Here is a 17,032-nt window from a genome sequence, read left to right as displayed (position 1 = left end):
CTTATTAAGCTTGCTATCCCATGCTTATTAAGCTTGCTATCCCATGCTTATTAAGCTTGCTATCCCATGCTTATTAAGCTTGCTATCCCATGCTTATTAAGCTTGCTATCCCGTGCTTATTAAGCTTGCTATCCCATGCTTATTAAGCTTGCTATCCCATGCTTATTAAGCTTGCTATCACATGCTTATTAAGCTTGCTATCCCATGCTTATTAAGCTTGCTATCCCATGCTTATTAAGCTTGCTATCCCATGCTTATTAAGCTTGCTATCCCATGCTTATTAAGCTTGCTATCCCGTGCTTATTAAGCTTGCTATCCCATGCTTATTAAGCTTGCTATCCCATGCTTATTAAGCTTGCTATCCCATGCTTATTAAGCTTGCTATCCCATGCTTATTAAGCTTGCTATCACATGCTTATTAAGCTTGCTATCCCATGCTTATTAAGCTTGCTATCCCATGCTTATTAAGCAATGAATCGTCAACATAAACTTGAAACATATAATGGGCGTATATCCTATCGAATGGTAAACATCAGCGACGCATATTTATGTGCTGCTACAACCTCTATTTTCTTGCACATTTTACATTGACGTGAAAAAAATAATTGTGTTTTGAATCTTCTTTGCCGTTCGCGTGCACGATGGCTCGTAATAAACAGCATTGCAACAAATGGATATAATTTCACTATAGCAAATAATATTATCGTCATATGCGTATCGTTTGGGCCAACAGATCGACGAATGAGAGCGTGATTTCGGCACGAGCCCAGTCGGTCCTAAGTGGGTCCTGAATAACGTGAACACAACTGCTGTAATCCCTCTGCAAATACAACTGATTAACAATTTCGGCACGTGCCCAGATCCAGTAACGTGAACGTAGTAATTATGTTTAAAAATATTCTGTAGTAAGCATTTATAGGGCCATTTACCCATGGGAGTTAATACCTATAGAAACTACATAATCTGTCAATGGCTTGCAGCTATTGGTGGATAACATAATAGCATACGCCAAGATATTTAAAGCGGAGGAGTCGTCACCTGCGCATGCGTCAAATGGTCATAGCGTCTACCCACGAGCCTTTGCGTTTTAGCGTGTTGTTATGGTCGCCCGGGACTCAATTCCCGTGTGTGCCCAGGTGACGACCCCCCCCCCCCATGATGGTAACGATGCTGTGTTATGTGGATCGACAAGGAACTATAACGAGCGGTTTCCTTGTTTGGTAAAATATTTCCGCAGTTTCAGTTTTCATGTCGTTCTGTGATCTTTGGTATTAATAGCTGTTAACCAGACCCTTCTTAACCACTGAAAGTATTCCTCAAGTTTATGCTGCAATTTAATAACACATATACAATGTAATAACAGATGCTTGGCCAAATTGGCACATTTTGGTTGTAGCCACATTGTGAAGAAGTCAACTTTGAATTATAATACCCGATGTGCAACATTATTATATTTGTATTTTTTTATTTTGTATTCCTGTTTCGCCTGTGTATGGATGGGAATGCGTAAGTAATTTTTTTTGAAATACCAGAACTCTTTGAGAAAATTCTTTCATTTTTTTTAAAAAAAACATCATTTTTGTTTTGTCTACTAATTCCTCAATCGTACAGATACCACAGAATTACTTCAAGTTGGCAACCACCTTGCATTGTCATTCATATAACCAACTACTTAGAAATTGGATTGAAGTTGCTCAATTCTCTCGGGAAGCCGATTAAGAACTCTCTCTCCTCCCGGGAAAGTGTCCCTCTAGCGAGAGCGTAGGCGTACACGAATATTTCAGGATTCGGAAATCAAATATTCCCTAAGTATTCACCAAGTATTCAGTAACACAAATTCACGCCTGAATACATTGTAACACAGGGGGGGGGGGTGCCGTCATACCCTCAAAAGTGTGACCATGTTTATAGTTTGACAGCTAACAAAATTACACCCATATTATATCTAAAAAAATTATTCCATTTATATCAACTACAACGTTTGATGTCTCATATATCCAGATAAAAAAAAAGCAGGGCATAAAATATAATTACACATAATATTACTTATTATTTTTACCACTGTAGGCGGACTCAGACTGGGAAACTGTCGATTTCTGCTTGTAATATATGCGAGATGGGTGACAGTAAGTTGAAGCATACCAATATAGGAATACAATAAATATAAACAGAGGTACATTACTTGGGGTTTGCAACTACGGTGACATGATACCAAGATCCCGTTTCAATCTCGCTCTCGCATAAGTGTTCCAACTCAGAAAAATTCGAATGCGCATGCCCGAGGTAACTAGGATACTGGAATGTCCAGGTGGATCAAAATAGCTGCTCACGATATGACGGATTACGATAACTATATTTTCTTTACATTTTCGATGTATTACATTTTTTCACTATGAATGTGGTAATACATGTTTTATTATTTTATTACAAACCGCCTATCTCATGTTAGAAGGTCGTAGCACCAGTCTCGCTATTTACGAGATGAGACTTGAATGGGATCTTGACATGATGTCACCATACAGTACTATGCGCGTTGCAAACCCCAAGTAATGTACCTCTGATATAAACCATAACATTTTATCGACACATCCCAGTAGGTAAATCGTGCATAGTGCTGACCCCATCGTGTACACCCAGGCTGTATAAAACGATATGACTAGCAACGACATGTTCATTCACATCTTAAATTGTTAAATTCTTTCTTATGATTTTAAAAATACAAAAAATAATAATATTTGACTGTACTCTGTAAAACTAGGGCTCTCTGGTTGTTTAGTTACGGTGTAATTGTTGGTATGTATTTTGTTGCTACGAAGTTTGTAACTCGAGCTCGTTTGCCCATGTAAGTCATTTACAAAATTATTACGTATTTTCGACTCGTGTTTCAATGCAATGTCGAGTACCTTTAATAACCAGATCATTAAAATTATAACTATTATGTTTCTTTAAATATTTGAACAGTTTGGTCCACAATTTACAAATAATATAATAATACTTTAACATGTAATGTCGTTTCGACGGAAGTGTTTATTTAATACAGGGTAACACAGGTAATACAGGTAACAGCCGACATTTATTGTCCTTATTATTATTATTATTATTATTATTATTATTATTATTATTATTATTATTATTATTATTATTATTATTATTATTATTATTATTATTAAGAAATATGCGCGTTTATTGCCCAGGAAGTCGCACTTGTACTAACAAACATACTTCTGTGTTTCAGTGCACCGCCGGTACATGGCCTGCAAATTTTGACCCGTGTTTTATTTTTTGAAAATAAACATAGAGGCGGAGCCGATAATACTTTGGCAACAATTACGGCATGACTTATCAAACGGATGACAATAAAAGTAAATTTTATGTGACACAATTTCAGCATGTGAACTATAAAAGTAAAACATTAAAAGTAAATTTTCTCAAAGCAGGTATGATGTTTAAATATAAAAAAACAAAAATTGAATAATAAAAATATAATGAAAAAAATAATTGAAATTTGTTAATAGTTTTCAACGACAATAAAAACTGAAAATGACAGTTAATGAAAATAAATATTGAACGACAATAACAAACTAAAATAAAAATGGCAGTTAAAATACCCGCCTCAATGCAATGTAATTACCAACAAAATATATTTTTTTTCAAGTAGGTCTTGAAATAAACCTCTACGTACGATCATCTGCTTCCCAGCTCTAATAATCAACCCTTCAGCTTGTTTTGGAAAATACTACCGAAGTCTAGCCGAGCCGTGGCAATTTGACTCCCTAGGCTAGTTATAATACCGCGCATGACGTATTTTCAGTTGGTGTCGCAGTAGCACAGAGAAACAAACATGGCAGGACAAAGCTCTATTTTCGTTATACTTTTCTTTCTTTTCACTTCCGGTGTCTGTCGAGTGCATCTATCAAAAATCAGCAGTCATGATGAAGGTTTAGAAAGCAACAGTCGTACTATCGCCTTGGCGTACAGATGCACAACAAAACTTGGCGGTGATGGAGAGGAGGTTTCCTGTGCGAATTGCAATGGCTGTTCAGCAAAAGAGAGCTTATTTGTTGGTACCGGTAAACTGGAATGGGATCAGTACGAAAACCGGATTCGTCAGAAGTGGTTGGAGGTGGTGCGACGTGCACTTTGCTGGGTGTACGGTAAGTGTGTCCGCCACATTCCACGGGCATATTCCGTGTTATTGTGTGAGCAGCGACAAAAACAACCCGAACAAAGAGCTGTTAGGTCGTGACCTCGATATTATAAATAACATTGACACCGTGCAAGCGTGTAATTTACAGACTTAATGAATTTACAACCTTGTTGTTTTTAGTATAGAATGGTTTATTTAAAATGTGAAATAAATTATAAATTTTACACTTGCAGTTAAATTTATAGCTCGACTATATGTGTGATTGCCAATCAAATGACTTCTCTATTCAAATTGTAAAAAAAAAAAATATTTATTTTTTTATTTGGACTGACCGGACGTCTTCACGTACATATTCAAAATAACACATTGCCTTATGAAGGTCTCTACAGACACTCCAATATCAATGGGGAACAAAGGAATCTGCAGGCCTGGCCATTTGTAGAAATAGAGATCATCGCCCTGAATTAAATAAAGTAGCACTAGAAAATGATTTTCATGACTCCCATCTTTTATTTCTCGATTCAGAACTTGGCGTCCAAGTTGACACATCCAACGTGCAGACAACATGCCGAATGTCTTCAACGAGAAATGATACCATGCTGGATCTTGACACGATAACCGGTCGTGACAACGATGACGAGGATGCTACTCCATTGGAAGCATGGTCCTTCCTGGACGATGATGTCTACACATGGTGGCATGATAGTCTAAGTGCAGAGCGTGAGGTGATGATACTATTCGGTACTACCTCGGCCATTCGTTTGTATATGCTGGTGAAGAAACGCTTAAATGATTACGCCGAATATTGAATGCAAAATTGTATTTACGTTATTGTTTTTGTTCCAACTGTATATGAGAAGTTATTATTTTTTTACATCCATTAGTTCATGTGACTGATTTTATTTAGCCATTGTGATAAAATTGGAGGTCTGAAAGAATTTCTTTTTTGGGGAAGAGTGCTTTGTGAATATTTTAATGTTTTTTTTATAAGCTTTATAGTTATGTCTTCAAGCCTGGCTAATCTTAATATAAATTTAATATTTTTCATGACTACATGCCTTTCACATTAATTCAAAACTTGGAGTGTTGTAAATATTTGTCTGGTAACTGTTAAATTTCTACTTGGTTTGTGTTTGTGATGTGATTGTGGTTGTTTTTAGAGAGGAACTCCTCCCTATCATCCTACTCTTACTCTTCTGTTTTGTTGTTACCTGCAGTACAACTTTTGTGCATCCTGTCAATTTCCACATTTGCGTTGCCCATTATACGCCTTAAGGTTGCATATTCAAAGCGGGATGTACATACCACTTGTAGAATACATAGTTTACATGAAATTTTAACATGTGCTGCGTGACAGCCTCTACCCTTTAACACATTGTTTTTGCGCTTTTGTCAGTAACGCACTAACTCATTGATCCCATTCATATAAAGCTTATTTGTCATGCTCGTGTTGCATAATTAAAGGGCGGCAGTCGTCGTGCCACGTCCTGTTCGATATTAGACTCATAGCGAAGTATACAATATTGTAAAATACAATGTTTATTTATATGAAATTCGAACACGCGCTGCGCGACGACCACCACGCTTTAAATTACTTATTTTAACACACTTTACATCAAACATCTTTGGTAACAAATGTCTGCCAATTCATTTTGTTTCAAATTTTAAAAATATTGAAAAGTTTCAATAAAACATAGAATTACCATTACCGGTACTATTCAATCCTCAGTGTGGTGGGCTAACACTTATAATTGAAATATGTGTTGCAAGTATACATTATGAAGGTGATTTACGCAAATCTCAATGACAGGTTGACCAAAAGCAGCTCTGTACGCTGCATGACTACATTGTAGTTGTGATGGAGAAGATTTCACCATCATCAGGATGTATGATTTTGTTCATTACTTTGGCACGGGCATCTATCCTGTATTTGCTTTATTAAAAGTGTATCTCCAATCTGAGCACATTCAAACAAAACATTTCATTTATTGTATTCTAGATCATTGAAGTTTGACCATTAACACATGTGTATGGAATACTAATAGAGTGAATATTTTTGCAATTATTTACAGACATAAAGATTCAGTCTCATGCAATCCAATTTTGAGAACATTTTTTGTCACAACTTTTTGTCGTATTGAGTGTGATGCATGTGTCACTTCAATTTGACAGTAGTAACTATTAAAGTAGATTGCCATCATATGCTTAACCCTTTTGTCATCAAATCTACATTTATATCGCTAATTTACATATATATGATCACTATCAGCTCTAATTAAAGTACTAACACCCTTGTACATTACTGTACATGTCTTGACTAGGACATGTTATTTTCAAAGCTGATGTTAGTTGAAATGTATTTTGTTTTAGTAATATGAAGTTATCATTCAATTACTGATAAGTATGCACAAGGTGATCATATTGAGTGATGTGCAACAAAGGTTGATGCGATCCTGTACTGCCTAAATACAAACTTTGCGGTATTCTTGTGATAACCTTATTCTTTTTTTTCTGCTTATGCAATATTTTGATGAGAGAAAATCTGTGTTCAGTGACAGGGTTTGATTTCTGTCATGTGCTACATCACTCCTGCATCAAACATAACAAAGGGAAGTGATTGAATGCGACATCAAAAGTCTTGAGTCGTGTCAATTTTAATGATGTAGTTTTCCCAAAATAGGGAAAATTTTAACAAGTGCACCTACGTTTTGGAACAAATACAGGCCGGGCTTTTTTACAGAACAGTAAAGAATTGCTTCGGTGCTTGAATTATAATGTATGTTACGCACAAAATAGTACTCATTAAATGAAAACAAACTATGCGAATGTGTACATAAATTGCATAATTGTGAATTTTACGCACGAATGCTGTAAATTTGAGCCTCGATTAGACTTTTGGGAGACAGGTTGGTAGACTTATACTACTGATTACTCATCTGTAGTGAAGCTTTAATTTAAAACAAATCATAAAATTAAGAAATAAATTGATGGGATAATAATGAAAGCAGTGTATGGTGATCATTAAAATGGATTAACATAACCAAGTGTTGTTATTATCATAGTTTATGTAAATACTAAAGAGGTTTTTATTTTGAGTATTTATGTTCTGGGGCCAGTTCTGACAAGGCTAAGGCTTGTATCAATGAACTGATCCTTGGTTGGCTAGAATTGTTGTCAATGAAAATATATGTTACAGTAAACAAAGCTGTCTTTCAATTGTTTTCTCATGTCATGAAAGTGGATTTTGGGGTTAAACTGTTTTCATAAATAAAAATAAAATAATTTTGTTACAAACACTAGCTATCTATTGATGATCTTTTCTATCTCAGACACTATGTGTATCATGGGATCACGTGACCCTTCTCACCTGCTATCTCTACTGTATCTGATGTATGCATGTATGATTCCATGACCCTTCTCACCTGCTATCTCTACTGTATCTAATGTATGATTCCATGACCCTTCTCACCTGCTATCTCTACTGTATCTAATGTATGATTCCATGACTCTTCTCACCTGATATCTCCACTGTATCTGATGTATGCATGTATGATTCCATGACCCTTCTCACCTGCTATCTCTACTGTATCTAATGTATGATTCCATGACCCTTCTCACCTGCTATCTCTACTGTATCTAATGTATGATTCCATGACTCTTCTCACCTGATATCTCCACTGTATCTGATGTATGCATGTATGATTCCATGACCCTTCTCACCTGCTATCTCCACTGTATCTGATGTATGCATGTATGATTCCATGACCCTTCTCACCTGCTATCTCTACTGTATCTGATGTATGCATGCATGATTCTATAATCCTTCTCACCTGCTATCTCTACAGTATCTGATGTATATATGCATGATTCCAAAACCCTTCTCACCTGCTATCTCTACTGTATCTGATGTATGCATGTATGATTCCATGAGCCTTCTCACCTACTATCTCCACTGTATCTGATGTATATATGCATGATTCCAAAACCCTTCTCACCTGCTATCTCTACTGTATCTGATGTATATATGCATGATTCTAAAACCCTTCTCACCTGCTATCTCTACTGTATCTGATGTATGCATGTATGATTCCATGACCCTTCTCACCTACTATCTCCACTGTATCTGATGTATATATGCATGATTCCAAAACCCTTCTCACCTGCTATCTCTACTGTATCTGATGTATATATGCATGATTCCAAAACCCTTCTCACCTGCTATCTCTACTGTATCTGATGTATGCATGTATGACTCCATGACCCTTCTCACCTGCTATCTCTACTGTATCTAATGTATGCATGTATGATTCCATGACCCTTCTCACCTGCTATCTCCACTGTATCTGATGTATGCATGTATGATTCCATTACCCTTCTCACCTGCTATCTCCACTGTATCTGATGTATGCATGTATGATTCCATGACCCTTCTCACCTGCTATCTCTACTGTATCTGATGTATGCATGCATGATTCTATAACCCTTCTCACCTGCTATCTCTACTGTATCTGATGTATATATGCATGAATCCAAAACCCTTCTCACCCGCTATCTCTACAGTATCTGATGTATGCATGTATGATTCCATGACCCTTCTCACCTACTATCTCCACTGTATCTGATGTATATATGCATGATTCCAAAACCATTCTCACCTGCTATCTCTACTGTATCTGATGTATATATGCATGATTCCAAAACCCATCTCACCTGCTATTTCTACTGTATCTGATGTATGCATGTATGATTCCATGACCCTTCTCACCTGCTATCTCTACTGTATCTGATGTATGCATGTATGATTCCATGATCCTTCTCACCTGCTATCTCTACTGTATCTGATGTATGCATGCATGATTCCATGACCCTTCTCACCTGCTATCTCTACTGTATCTGATGTATGCATGCATGATTCCATGACCCTTCTCACCTGCTATCTCTACTGTATCTGATGTATATATGCATGATTCCAAAACCCTTCTCACCTGCTATCTCTACTGTATCTGATGTATGCATGTATGATTCCATGACCCTTCTCACCTGATATCTCTACTGTATCTGATGTATATATGCATGGTTCCATGACCCTTCTCACCTGCTATCTCCTCTGTATCTGATGTATGCATGCATGATTCTATAACCCTTCTCACCTGCTATCTCTACTGTATCTGATGTATATATGCATGATTCCAAAACCCTTCTCACCTGCTATCTCTACTGTATCTGATGTATGCATGCATGATTCCATGACCCTTCTCACCTACTATCTCTACTGTATCTGATGTATATATGCATGATTCCAAAACCCTTCTCACCTGCTATCTCTACTGTATCTGATGTATGCATGCATGATTCTATAACCCTTCTTACCTGCTATCTTTTCAGTATCTGATGTATATATGTATGATTCCATGACCCTTCTCACCTGATATCTCTACTGTATCTGATGTATGCATGCATGATTCAACGACCCTTCTCACCTGCTGTCTACTGTATCTGATGTATTCATGCATGATTCCATGACCCTTCTCACCTGCTATCTCTACTGTATCTGATGTACGCATGCATGCTTCTATGACCCTTCTCACCTGCTATCTACTGTATCTGATTTATGCATAAATGATTCCATGACCCTTCTTACCTGCTATCTCTACTGTATCTGATGTATGCATGCATGATTCCATGACCCTTCTCACCTGCTATCTACTGTATCTGATGTATGCATGCATGATTCCATGACCCTTCTCAACTGCTATCTACTGTATCTGATGTACGCATGCATGATTCCATGACCCTTCTCAACTGCTATCTCTACTGTATCTGATGTATGCATGCATGATTCCATGACCCTTCTCACCTGCTATCTACTGTATCTGATGTATGCATGCATGATTCCATGACCCTTCTCACCTGCTATCTCTACTGTATCTGATGTATGCATGCATGATTCCATGACCCTTCTCAACTGCTATCTACTGTATCTGATGTACGCATGCATGATTCCATGACCCTTCTCACCTGCTATCTCTACTGTATCTGATGTATGCATGCATGATTCCATGACCCTTCTCACCTACTATCTCCACTGTATCTGATGTATGCATGCATGATTCCATGACCCTTCTCACCTGCTATATCTACTGTATCTGATGTATGCATGTATGATTCCATGATCCTTCTCACCTGCTATCTCCACTGTATCTGATGTATGCATGCATGATTCTATAACCCTTCTCACCTGCTATCTCTACTGTATCTGATGTATGCATGCATGATTCCATGACCCTTCTTACCTGCTATCTCTACTGTATCTGATGTATGCATGCATGATTCCATGACCCTTCTCACCTGCTATCTACTGTATCTGATGTATGCATGCATGATTCTATAACCCTTCTCACCTGCTATCTCTACAGTATCTGATGTATATATGCATGATTCCAAAACCCTTCTCACCTGCTATCTCTACTGTATCTGATGTATGCATGTATGATTCCATGAGCCTTCTCACCTACTATCTCCACTGTATCTGATGTATATATGCATGATTCCAAAACCCTTCTCACCTGCTATCTCTACTGTATCTGATGTATATATGCATGATTCTAAAACCCTTCTCACCTGCTATCTCTACTGTATCTGATGTATGCATGTATGATTCCATGACCCTTCTCACCTACTATCTCCACTGTATCTGATGTATATATGCATGATTCCAAAACCCTTCTCACCTGCTATCTCTACTGTATCTGATGTATATATGCATGATTCCAAAACCCTTCTCACCTGCTATCTCTACTGTATCTGATGTATGCATGTATGACTCCATGACCCTTCTCACCTGCTATCTCTACTGTATCTAATGTATGCATGTATGATTCCATGACCCTTCTCACCTGCTATCTCCACTGTATCTGATGTATGCATGTATGATTCCATTACCCTTCTCACCTGCTATCTCCACTGTATCTGATGTATGCATGTATGATTCCATGACCCTTCTCACCTGCTATCTCTACTGTATCTGATGTATGCATGCATGATTCTATAACCCTTCTCACCTGCTATCTCTACTGTATCTGATGTATATATGCATGAATCCAAAACCCTTCTCACCCGCTATCTCTACAGTATCTGATGTATGCATGTATGATTCCATGACCCTTCTCACCTACTATCTCCACTGTATCTGATGTATATATGCATGATTCCAAAACCATTCTCACCTGCTATCTCTACTGTATCTGATGTATATATGCATGATTCCAAAACCCATCTCACCTGCTATCTCTACTGTATCTGATGTATGCATGTATGATTCCATGACCCTTCTCACCTGCTATCTCTACTGTATCTGATGTATGCATGTATGATTCCATGATCCTTCTCACCTGCTATCTCTACTGTATCTGATGTATGCATGCATGATTCCATGACCCTTCTCACCTGCTATCTCTACTGTATCTGATGTATGCATGCATGATTCCATGACCCTTCTCACCTGCTATCTCTACTGTATCTGATGTATATATGCATGATTCCAAAACCCTTCTCACCTGCTATCTCTACTGTATCTGATGTATGCATGTATGATTCCATGACCCTTCTCACCTGATATCTCTACTGTATCTGATGTATATATGCATGATTCCATGACCCTTCTCACCTGCTATCTCCTCTGTATCTGATGTATGCATGCATGATTCTATAACCCTTCTCACCTGCCATCTCTACTGTATCTGATGTATATATGCATGATTCCAAAACCCTTCTCACCTGCTATCTCTACTGTATCTGATGTATGCATGCATGATTCCATGACCCTTCTCACCTACTATCTCTACTGTATCTGATGTATATATGCATGATTCCAAAACCCTTCTCACCTGCTATCTCTACTGTATCTGATGTATGCATGCATGATTCTATAACCCTTCTTACCTGCTATCTTTTCAGTATCTGATGTATATATGTATGATTCCATGACCCTTCTCACCTGATATCTCTACTGTATCTGATGTATGCATGCATGATTCAACGACCCTTCTCACCTGCTGTCTACTGTATCTGATGTATTCATGCATGATTCCATGACCCTTCTCACCTGCTATCTCTACTGTATCTGATGTACGCATGCATGCTTCTATGACCCTTCTCACCTGCTATCTACTGTATCTGATTTATGCATAAATGATTCCATGACCCTTCTTACCTGCTATCTCTACTGTATCTGATGTATGCATGCATGATTCCATGACCCTTCTCACCTGCTATCTACTGTATCTGATGTATGCATGCATGATTCCATGACCCTTCTCAACTGCTATCTACTGTATCTGATGTACGCATGCATGATTCCATGACCCTTCTCAACTGCTATCTCTACTGTATCTGATGTATGCATGCATGATTCCATGACCCTTCTCACCTGCTATCTACTGTATCTGATGTATGCATGCATGATTCCATGACCCTTCTCACCTGCTATCTCTACTGTATCTGATGTATGCATGCATGATTCCATGACCCTTCTCAACTGCTATCTACTGTATCTGATGTACGCATGCATGATTCCATGACCCTTCTCACCTGCTATCTCTACTGTATCTGATGTATGCATGCATGATTCCATGACCCTTCTCACCTACTATCTCCACTGTATCTGATGTATGCATGCATGATTCCATGACCCTTCTCACCTGCTATATCTACTGTATCTGATGTATGCATGTATGATTCCATGATCCTTCTCACCTGCTATCTCCACTGTATCTGATGTATGCATGCATGATTCTATAACCCTTCTCACCTGCTATCTCTACTGTATCTGATGTATGCATGCATGATTCCATGACCCTTCTTACCTGCTATCTCTACTGTATCTGATGTATGCATGCATGATTCCATGACCCTTCTCACCTGCTATCTACTGTATCTGATGTATGCATGCATGATTCTATAACCCTTCTCACCTGCTATCTCTACTGTATCTGATGTATGCATGCATGATTAAATGACCCTTCTCACCTGCTATCTCTACTGTATCTGATGTATGCATGCATGATTCCATGACCTATCTTACCTGCTATCTCTACTGTATCTGATGTATGCATGCATGATTCCATGACCCTTCTCACCTGCTATCTCTACTGTATCTGATGTATGCATGCATGTTTCCATGACCCTTCTTACCTGCTATCTCTAATGTATCTGATGTATGCATGTATGATTCCATGATCCTTCTCACCTGCTTTCTGTACTGTATCTGATGTATGCATGCATGATTCCATGGCCCTTCTCACCTGCTATCTCCACTGTATCTGATGTATGCATGCATGATTATGCAACGCTTCTCACCTGCTATCTGTACTGTATCTGATGTATGCATGCATGATTCCATGACCCTTCTCACCTGCTATCTCCACTGTATGTGATGTATGCATGCATGATTCCAAAACCCTTCTCACCTGCTATCTGTACTGTATCTGATGAATGTATGCATGATTCCATGACCCTTCTTACCTGCTATCTCTACTGTATCTAATGTATGATTCCATGACTCTTCTCACCTGATATCTCCACTGTATCTGATGTATGCATGTATGATTCCATGACCCTTCTCACCTGCTATCTCCACTGTATCTGATGTATGCATGTATGATTCCATGACCCTTCTCACCTGCTATCTCTACTGTATCTGATGTATGCATGCATGATTCTATAATCCTTCTCACCTGCTATCTCTACAGTATCTGATGTATATATGCATGATTCCAAAACCCTTCTCACCTGCTATCTCTACTGTATCTGATGTATGCATGTATGATTCCATGACCCTTCTCACCTACTATCTCCACTGTATCTGATGTATATATGCATGATTCCAAAACCCTTCTCACCTGCTATCTCTACTGTATCTGATGTATATATGCATGATTCCAAAACCCTTCTCACCTGCTATCTCTACTGTATCTGATGTATGCATGTATGATTCCATGACCCTTCTCACCTGCTATCTCTACTGTATCTAATGTATGCATGTATGATTCCATGACCCTTCTCACCTGCTATCTCCACTGTATCTGATGTATGCATGTATGATTCCATTACCCTTCTCACCTGCTATCTCCACTGTATCTGATGTATGCATGTATGATTCCATGACCCTTCTCACCTGCTATCTCTACTGTATCTGATGTATGCATGCATGATTCTATAACCCTTCTCACCTGCTATCTCTACTGTATCTGATGTATATATGCATGAATCCAAAACCCTTCTCACCCGCTATCTCTACAGTATCTGATGTATGCATGTATGATTCCATGACCCTTCTCACCTACTATCTCCACTGTATCTGATGTATATATGCATGATTCCAAAACCATTCTCACCTGCTATCTCTACTGTATCTGATGTATATATGCATGATTCCAAAACCCATCTCACCTGCTATCTCTACTGTATCTGATGTATGCATGTATGATTCCATGACCCTTCTCACCTGCTATCTCTACTGTATCTGATGTATGCATGTATGATTCCATGATCCTTCTCACCTGCTATCTCCACTGTATCTGATGTATGCATGCATGATTCTATAACCCTTCTCACCTGCTATCTCTACTGTATCTGATGTATGCATGCATGATTCCATGACCCTTCTTACCTGCTATCTCTACTGTATCTGATGTATGCATGCATGATTCCATGACCCTTCTCACCTGCTATCTACTGTATCTGATGTATGCATGCATGATTCTATAACCCTTCTCACCTGCTATCTCTACTGCATCTGATGTATGCATGCATGATTAAATGACCCTTCTCACCTGCTATCTCTACTGTATCTGATGTATGCATGCATGATTCCATGACCCTTCTCACCTGCTATCTCTACTGTATCTGATGTATGCATGCATGATTCCATGACCCATCTTACCTGCTATCTCTACTGTATCTGATGTAAGCATGTATGATTCCATGACCCTTCTCACCTGATATCTCTACTGTATCTGATGTATATATGCATGATTCCATGACCCTTCTCACCTGCTATCTCCTCTGTATCTGATGTATGCATGCATGATTCTATAACCCTTCTCACCTGCTATCTCTACTGTATCTGATGTATATATGCATGATTCCAAAACCCTTCTCACCTGCTATCTCTACTGTATCTGATGTATGCATGCATGATTCCATGACCCTTCTCACCTACTATCTCCACTGTATCTGATGTATATATGCATGATTCCAAAACCCTTCTCACCTGCTATCTCTACTGTATCTGATGTATGCATGCATGATTCTATAACCCTTCTTACCTGCTATCTTTTCAGTATCTGATGTATATATGTATGATTCCATGACCCTTCTCACCTGATATCTCTACTGTATCTGATGTATGCATGCATGATTCAACGACCCTTCTCACCTGCTGTCAACTGTATCTGATGTATTCATGCATGATTCCATGACCCTTCTCACCTGCTATCTCTACTGTATCTGATGTACGCATGCATGCTTCTATGACCCTTCTCACCTGCTATCTACTGTATCTGATTTATGCATAAATGATTCCATGACCCTTCTCAACTGCTATCTACTGTATCTGATGTATGCATGCATGATTCCATGACCCTTCTCAACTGCTATCTCTACTGTATCTGATGTATGCATGCATGATTCCATGACCCTTCTCAACTGCTATCTACTGTATCTGATGTACGCATGCATGATTCCATGACCCTTCTCACCTGCTATCTCTACTGTATCTGATGTATGCATGCATGATTCCATGACCCTTCTCACCTACTATCTCCACTGTATCTGATGTATGCATGCATGATTCCATGACCCTTCTCACCTGCTATATCTACTGTATCTGATGTATGCATGTATGATTCCATGATCCTTCTCACCTGCTATCTCCACTGTATCTGATGTATGCATGCATGATTCTATAACCCTTCTCACCTGCTATCTCTACTGTATCTGATGTATGCATGCATGATTCCATGACCCTTCTTACCTGCTATCTCTACTGTATCTGATGTATGCATGCATGATTCCATGACCCTTCTCACCTGCTATCTACTGTATCTGATGTATGCATGCATGATTCTATAACCCTTCTCACCTGCTATCTCTACTGTATCTGATGTATGCATGCATGATTAAATGACCCTTCTCACCTGCTATCTCTACTGTATCTGATGTATGCATGCATGATTCCATGACCCTTCTCACCTGCTATCTCTACTGTATCTGATGTATGCATGCATGATTCCATGACCCATCTTACCTGCTATCTCTACTGTATCTGATGTATGCATGCATGATTCCAAAACCCTTCTCACCTGCTATCTCTACTGTATCTGATGTATGCATGCATGTTTCCATGACCCTTCTTACCTGCTATCTCTAATGTATCTGATGTATGCATGTATGATTCCATGATCCTTCTCACCTGCTTTCTGTACTGTATCTGATGTATGCATGCATGATTCCATGGCCCTTCTCACCTGCTATCTCCACTGTATCTGATGTATGCATGCATGATTATGCAACGCTTCTCACCTGCTATCTGTACTGTATCTGATGTATGCATGCATGATTCCATGACCCTTCTCACCTGCTATCTCCACTGTATGTGATGTATGCATGCATGATTCCAAAACCCTTCTCACCTGCTATCTGTACTGTATCTGATGAATGTATGCATGATTCCATGACCCTTCTTACCTGCTATCTCTACTGTATCTAATGTATGATTCCATGACTCTTCTCACCTGATATCTCCACTGTATCTGATGTATGCATGTATGATTCCATGACCCTTCTCACCTGCTATCTCCACTGTATCTGATGTATGCATGTATG

The 17,032-nt window shown here is 38.7% G+C and overlaps 1 protein-coding gene across 1 annotated transcript; it reads left to right on the top strand.

Annotated features, from left to right (window-relative positions):
- The first annotated feature begins 3,783 nt into the window (after positions 1-3,783).
- On the top strand, positions 3,784-5,197 carry LOC100369543 (uncharacterized). Its single transcript, XM_002740488.4, has 2 exons — positions 3,784-4,154; positions 4,673-5,197. Exons 1-2 carry the CDS (start codon positions 3,842-3,844, stop codon positions 4,954-4,956), a joined length of 597 nt encoding a protein of 198 aa, XP_002740534.1. The 5' UTR covers positions 3,784-3,841; the 3' UTR covers positions 4,957-5,197.
- Positions 5,198-17,032: the final 11,835 nt, after the last annotated feature.

This window comes from Saccoglossus kowalevskii, chromosome 5 (genome assembly GCF_978046115.1).
Source record: "Saccoglossus kowalevskii chromosome 5, keSacKowa6.1, whole genome shotgun sequence".
Classification (NCBI taxonomy): Eukaryota; Metazoa; Hemichordata; class Enteropneusta; family Harrimaniidae; genus Saccoglossus; species Saccoglossus kowalevskii.
The sequence above is the reverse complement of the archived record's forward strand: the minus strand, read 5'-3'. Positions and strand labels throughout refer to the sequence as shown.